General features: G+C 39.8%; 1 protein-coding gene and 1 non-coding gene across 2 annotated transcripts; one reads left to right on the forward strand and one right to left on the reverse strand.

Annotated features, from left to right (window-relative positions):
• Window positions 1–362: 362 nt before the first annotated feature.
• Window positions 363–470, forward strand: LOC121268726. The gene has a single exon (XR_005941237.1). It is a non-coding gene; the product is annotated as a small nucleolar RNA R71 (small nucleolar RNA).
• Window positions 471–1431: 961 nt separating this feature from the next.
• LOC121267244 lies at window positions 1432–2202 on the reverse strand. The gene has a single exon (XM_041171090.1). The coding sequence runs from the start codon at window positions 2200–2202 to the stop codon at window positions 1432–1434; it is 771 nt and encodes a 256-aa protein (XP_041027024.1).
• Between the last annotated feature and the right edge of the window lie 5385 nt (window positions 2203–7587).

Genomic DNA, 7587 nt, shown 5'->3' on the forward strand with positions numbered 1-7587 from the left:
AATCTGATCCGGGACTAGGGATTCTTAGTAAAACTGAACATTCTCAAAAAATATAGAATCTTGCATCTTTCTATACTTTTATATTTTGTATATGTGAATTATATACACATAAGAAGGGAACGTGAAATTCTCGTTTTATTCCCCTTGCCTAATTTGAATTTCGCGGAAGAAAGAATTCACTCTTTTTTTTTTTTTTACAATTAAATCTTATGTTACCAAATGTTATCAAAGTAAAAAACAAATCCGAAGAGTACTTGAAGCCAGGCTGGGAGGTCGTGATGTGGAGACTTGTACAATAAATCCTTGTAGCTCTCTCATGCCTCATATAATTGATTCACTCGAGTACTTGAAGCCAGGCTGGGAGGTCGTGATGTGGAGACTTGTACAATAAATCCTTGTAGCTCTCTCATGCCTCATATAATTGATTCACTCTCAATTTGGGTGAAGGTAGTAATATCATTCATTAACTTCGCTATCTTGGCCAGAGGGAAATATTTTGCTAAGAATTTTTGTACCAACTCCTCCCAAGTGGTGATGATGCATAGAGGCAAAGAGTTCAACCAAGCTTTTGTTTTTTCCCTAAGTGAGAAAGGAAAAAGTCTCAATCGAATCGCATAATCTGTCACTCCATTGTGTTTAAAAGTATCACAAATTTATAAGAAATTTGCAATAAGGACATTAGGTTCCATTTGTGACAACCCCCCAAACTGGACAGTTTGTTGAATCATTTGAATGATGGCCGACTTTATCTCGAAGTTATTGGCTTGTATAGATGGCCGTCTTATACTAGATGTCAGCCCATTGACAGAGGGCATAGCATAGTCTCTTAACGCCTTGTGCTCCTAGTCGGCCATATTAAATTTAGATGCTGCGGCCTCTTCCTTTTTCTCTTTATTAATCCGACATACGGTTTTTTTTTTTTTTTTCTAAGAGCTGAAAGTCACCTATCCAATAGTGACTTCGTCCCAAATTTATTAAAGACCCTCAGTTAGGTGGAGGAAACCATAGCTACAAAAACAATTACCTGAAGACCAGACATCATAAGGACATCAAACCAGAAAAAAACAAAAAACCCAACATAGAGCAAACAACCTTACTTCCTATGTAAACGAATATAAGGAAACCCCCCCTTTTCCAATCTAATGATGCCTCTAATAAGAGAAGGAATATCCGATAATGAAGACCAAACTCGAGAGGAACCTAGAGCTCCATGCTTTGCAAATCCATCTAATGCTGAATTCGCCTCTCTAAAAGAATGAGAAAAAGAAAAATTGATCCCACCTAAACGCCTTTGAATTTCCTCCCAATAATCTTCCATATACCAAAGTCCACATCTTCTATTCCTTAGCCAGTGAATAACAAGCAAAGAATCCAATTCAATTTCCACATTCGAAAACCCCAACCTATAAATGTTCTGAAGACCATGCACCATTACTTCTGCAAAATTATTCGAGTGATGGCAGTGACGGCAAACCCGCTTATAAACTCACCAGTTGAATTTCTTATAATCCCTCTAGCCCCTGCATCACCAGGATTCCCTAATGAACACCCATCAATATTTAGTTTCACCCAACCCTCCTTAAGAGGATTCCGCTTGGCAGTAGTTGCAACTTTCTCTTGCGTCGAAGGACAAGGCAACTTGAAACAGCGTAACACATCTTCATCCCTTTGAGTGAGACCTTTGACTTCCTTTATTTTCAAAGCTGCCCAAGATATCCAAAGCCGGATAGAGCACCAAACTGACTGGGCAGGTTCCGCCACTCCCTCCATTCTCGCCTTGCACAAACGGCCCCACAAGCGCCATATTAAGATCGACGGCAGTAATCCAAGTAACTGCCCACTAAACAAAGAATCACTTGCTTTTCTGTGCCAACAAGCAACCCTTTCTTTCCATGGCTTACCTTCCAACCTCGGTATACCCAAGACTAAGGAGCACCTCCGCCACATTTCTGCCGTATATCCACCTTTGGCAAATATGTGATCTACATCTTCACCAACCCAAACAAGACAACAATCACAGCTTGACACTACTAGAATGCCAATCCTCCTCACACGGTCATCCAGAGGGAGACATTCATGCATTGCTTTCCACATAGTCATTGAGATTTTCCTTGGAACAGCCGGATTCCAAACCCATTTCGCCCATGGAAATGTCTGCCCCTTAATTCTTTTGCAGTTCCAAGCACTCCATGTCGTGAACATTCCATCAGCATTTGGCAACCAGAGTATTAGATCTTTCCCATCTTTGACACTTCCCAACTACTCAAGCACCTCTTTTGTTTTGTCTTGCCCCAGAAGGCGTGTAAAAAGCTCAACATTCCATCCCAATCCAGACTTGTAATCTGCCAATGTAAGCCTCTGCAACTCCATCATTTGTTGCTGGTTACATAACGACTCAATGCCAACCCACCGATCATGCCAAAAGGAGACCAAGCCATCTTTCACTTGCCATTTCAAGTTCTCATGTATAAATGGAATCTGTTTCAAAATCATTTTCCAAAACTTTGACCCTTTTTGAGGATCAACCATAGTGATATGTTTGTTTCCAACATATTTACAGCGGAAACAATTCGACCATAGTGATGAACCTTGAATCAAATTCCATGCAAGCTTCATATGCAAGGAATTTTGCACCTCACGTAAATTATGGACGCCCAATACACCTTCCGAAACTGGTTTACAGATAACATCCCAAGAGCAGCATTTTCTCTTAGGCTTCCCATCAGTAGTTCCCCAAAAGAAATTACACAGCATTCTTTGAATTTCTTGAAGACCATTTGCGGCGTCTATATAATAGATAAGCAGTGCACAGGAATACTTTGCAAAACATGTTTTATTAAGAGAAGCCTAGCTCCACTAGAAAGGAGTCTTGATTTCCACCCATCCAAACAACCTCGGATTTTATTAACCAAATCCTCAAAGTGGCCACTCAAAAGTTAACCTGATATAATTGGCACACCTAAATAATGGAATGGAAACCTCCCTTCCATGAGCCCCATAACCTGAAGCAACGCCCGCCTACGTCTTGGAGAGATATGCTTAGAGAAAAAAATGGAGGATTTCCTTTTATTAACCACTTGGCCTGACCACTCTTCATAAACTTTCAAGATGTCCATAATAGATCTCAAGACGCCTTACCACCATTAAAAAATGACACAACATCAACAGCGTAAAAGATGGGAAACAATAGGAGTACCTCTATGGTGATAAAAAAGGAACAATTTTACCCAACTCTACCTGTTTTTTAATCATTTTAGTAAAAATCTCTTCTACTAAAATGAACAAATAAGGCGAAAGAGGATCTGCTTGCCCAAGGCCACACCCTCCTTTAAAGAAACCATTTGGTATACCATTCATGACCACAAAATACCAAGGCGTAGTAATGCATTGTTGAATAAGCGAGCAAAAAAATTCTAAAAAACCAAAAGAACTCAGAACATGTAGAAGAAATCCCCATTCAATACTATCATACACCTTCGCCATGTCAATCTTCATAACAACATTCCCACCAAAAATTGGCTTATTAATAGAGTGGATCATTTCTTGCGTCAAAGTAATGTTCTCAAAAATACTCCACTTGGAATGAAAGCTCCTTTTTCGAGAGATATCAGTTTGGCTAACAACAGGGCAAGTCGTTTAACCAAAATTTTAGATCACAATTTATAAAACACTGAACATAAACTTATCGGCCTAAAATTTTCAAAGCTTGATGGATTTGCCACTTTCGTTATAAGAACAAAAAAGGAAGCCGTATAAAATTGGGGAAATGCCATACCTAAAAAACACTCAGCCTCTGTGTCAACTACATCAGAACCCACAATATGCCAACAAGATCGGTAAAAACCCGAACCAAACCCGTCAAGACTTAGACTACTATCAATCGGGATAGACATCACGGCATCATAAACTTCCTGCGACGTACGAATCTGACATAAATTCTCATTATCAACCTGCTGAATTTCCATTTGAACCAGACCCTCCAAGTTCGGTGCTGCATGAGGGACACCTGCTTCCAGGAATTTTTGAAAGTGTCGCACTGCCCCCTCATGAATCTGCTCCAGAGAAGTAAGACAAGATCCATCTTCCAGTTGCATTATCTTGACCTATTGCCGATTATGGCGACTGATAGCACAAAAAAAATTAGCATTTCCTTCCCCTTTTTGAATCCAAGACTGCTTTGCCTATTGGGATAATCTTTGCTCTTCTCTATCAATCCAAACAGAAAGCTCAACCTAAGAAACAACAAGTTCGGTTTCCGTATCCTCAAAATAAGCATTTTGCAAACTCTCCTCTAAACCCCTTATCCGGTCCTCAAGATCCGCAATATGCCTAGTGGTTCTTCCAAACACCTGCTTATTCCATATACACAAAGCAGCCTTCACACGTTTCAACTTCATCACAAGAGATTCCAGCTTTGAGCGCCTTCCCTCTTCACTGTGCCAAGCTTGAGAAACACACCTCAAGAATTGATCATGAAAAACCCACATCTGCTGAAATTTAAATGGACGGAACCCATACGACTCCATTTTTGCTTCCAAAAAAACCTACAAAGGTGCGTGATCCGAAGAAGACCTGTGAAGATATTTCAAATGCGCATCAGGGAAGAGGTCCAAAGCTGTAACATTTAGGAATACACGATCTAATCGGGCCTAGCTCCTAGATAAACCTGCATGAACATTACACCACGAGAGAGGTTGTCCAGAAAAATACATTTCCATCAAACTACAAGCATCCACCCAGCCATTAAAATCCTCTATGGCCGACACAAGTCTTGGCCTTCCCCCTCTCCTCTCATGATCATTTCTGATAATATTAAAGTCACCCAAGATGATCCAAGGCAGGTTTTGACGATTCAAATCTAACAACTCACTCCATAATCTCCTTCGATCCATATAATAACATTTCGCATAAACAAACGTCATTAGGACATCTCGCATGTTATGTTTAAACCGCACTGCTAGGAATTGTTCACCCATACAAAAAACTGAAAGCTCCGTATCTTGAGACCAAAAAAACCACATCTTACCTCCAACACTAGCATTCGATTCACAATAGTTACAATGCAATCTATCTCACCATAACAATAGTTTAGAATGATCCCACATGGGTTTTGCAATTACTAGGACTTTTGGATGCAACTTTGAAACTAACTTTTTCAGACATCGAGTTGAGGTCCCAATACCTCGGGTATTCCAGAACAAATATGACAACATTATAAATTAAGTCGAAAGGGCTTGCTTTTAGCCCTCACTAATTCCTTTAACTTATAGCTTTTAGCCTTCACAACATTTCCTTGGATAATATCAGAGTCTGTAAGGACAACCTTCCCCTTAGCCAAGTGCTCCACAACCCCCTCCGATTCAGTATCCGAGCAGGTATGTACCTCAACGACATCTTCATTACTAGAATCCATACCAACTTCACTTTGGATCGCCATCTCCCGCGCAATTACCTCATCAATCGTGCCCTGATTTTCCTTCTCCTCAGCACCCCATGCTTCATCATTCCCAGGCATCACCATTCCTGTACATTCATCCGGATGACTAAGTAACTCACCAACAACCCCACCAGCCATAAGCTGAATCTCACATCAATCCTCCACCACTTTCCATTGCCTCATCAACTCTAACTGGTTAGGGACCTATTAGTACACCATCCTCCAGTACTCCGTCCAAGAACTCCCTTGTCTCCCCACCCTGCACATTCTCACATCGATCCACCACCACCTCCATATCAGTTGGCTCATCTTCCCGAATAGGTTCCGGAACCAAAGAAATAATTTTTCCTAAACTGTCATCATCCCGATTCTTCCTATCATTTTGAGCCTTGTTTCTATCCTCATCACTCCCATCATTACCGAACGATTCACCCGAGTCTTTCAATTCGCTAGTCTCACCTTCCAGAAACTCCACAGCAGGTTGATCACCACCTTTCTCTTTACTCACCCAAACCTGATCCATCTTAGCAGATTCTTTCCTCACTTTCCGATCACTCACCTTAGGTTTACCAACCCATTTGCAAGTTCTGGCATTATGCCCTTGCACATGACAATGCAAGCAGTACGCTGGTAAGGTCTCAAATTCAATAACCTGATAAATATTCTGAGGATTCAGAGGAGTACCAATCCAAATGGCACACAAAGGCTCGATAGACACATCCATTTCAATACGGACTCTTGCACCATTTGTGCGTGTCGCACATCGTGTAGGGCTAGCTCGCTTAAAAAATCTTCCAATCGAGGCCATGATACTTCTCAAGAAAGATTCATGATAAAAATTCGGGGGTAACCCTAGAAGCGAGATCCATACAGGAACATGAACTGGTTCCTTATCCTCTTGAAAATCAGAGGTCTAGTGAAATGCTCTATATTGGATTCCATCTATCTCAAAAGATTCATGCGCAAAGGCCTTCACGAAATCTTCTTCTAACATTAAGCTAATAAACACATTCCTTGGCCTTCACATGGCAGAGACGACCGACTGTTTCAGCAACCCCCATCTTTGTCGAATAAAAGAATGGATAGAATCTAAGGACGGTCTTTGATGTAGAAATTTCAAGACCAAGTAGTATTGGAATGGCATAGAAGATCTTTCAATCTCCTCCTTGGAAAAAACCACACAAGCCTCCCCCTCCACAATTTTATGAGATTTAAACGGCACAACAACTTCCGGAAGAGGTTGAGGAGAGTCTATCACCTTATCAACAATGGATCAAGAATGAAACGGTGGCCCCGCAATGGCCTGAAGGCCATCGGCGGCAACCATGCAAACGCTAAAGCTCCCACAAGCAAATAGTTAGAGAGAAAAAAACCTAGCGCCACGTCAGCAAATAGTGGAGAATCTAAAGACATAAGGATCTTTCAATCCTGGGATCGAAAAATGTATGCTCTAATGATTTAGGTCGAAGCATGCACTTCTGATTCCTGAAAAGAAAAACCAAACTGAGATCTAATTTAAACTAATTTTTAAAATTGAATCCAAAATAGTAAAAATCTAGCTAGTATCAATATCAATAACAAATAACTAATTCCCAGCAACGGCGCCAAAAACTTATTGTGTTGAAAATATCTATAAGTGCACAAAATCGTAACAAGTAGTAAAGTGTTTTAAAGAAAATGGATGTCGAACCCATAAAGATTAATTATGCTATTGAGTACTAAAATTTACTAAATTAATTGCTATTTGGAAATCCAAAATTTAAAAAATAGATTATCTAAATTAATTTGAAGAAAATAGCATTAAAATTTAGATTTCTAAAGATAATAAGAATAGATCTAGAGCGTTTGATTTCACCTAGCGAATCCAACACAATTTATTCTTCCTTGTTATAAAATTTCAATTATCCCACGTTGATGACAAAAATCCCAAAACTATTCAATATTTTCTCTCGAATAATACTAAAAATGTCTCCAATTAATAAATTTGTATCTCTATGTGAATTTAACTAATTTGAGACTCATTAAGTTCTTTGAATTTTTCTTGAAGATCACACTAATCGCGATAAAGTATCTCCACTTTCTCTCAATTAATGGTGCTTAATCGTAGAGATCTAATCACAAATCACCTCTTAGTCTCATTGCGATTCAAT

Source organism: Juglans microcarpa x Juglans regia, chromosome 5S (assembly GCF_004785595.1).
Source record: "Juglans microcarpa x Juglans regia isolate MS1-56 chromosome 5S, Jm3101_v1.0, whole genome shotgun sequence".
In the NCBI taxonomy this organism is placed as follows: domain Eukaryota; kingdom Viridiplantae; phylum Streptophyta; class Magnoliopsida; order Fagales; family Juglandaceae; genus Juglans; species Juglans microcarpa x Juglans regia.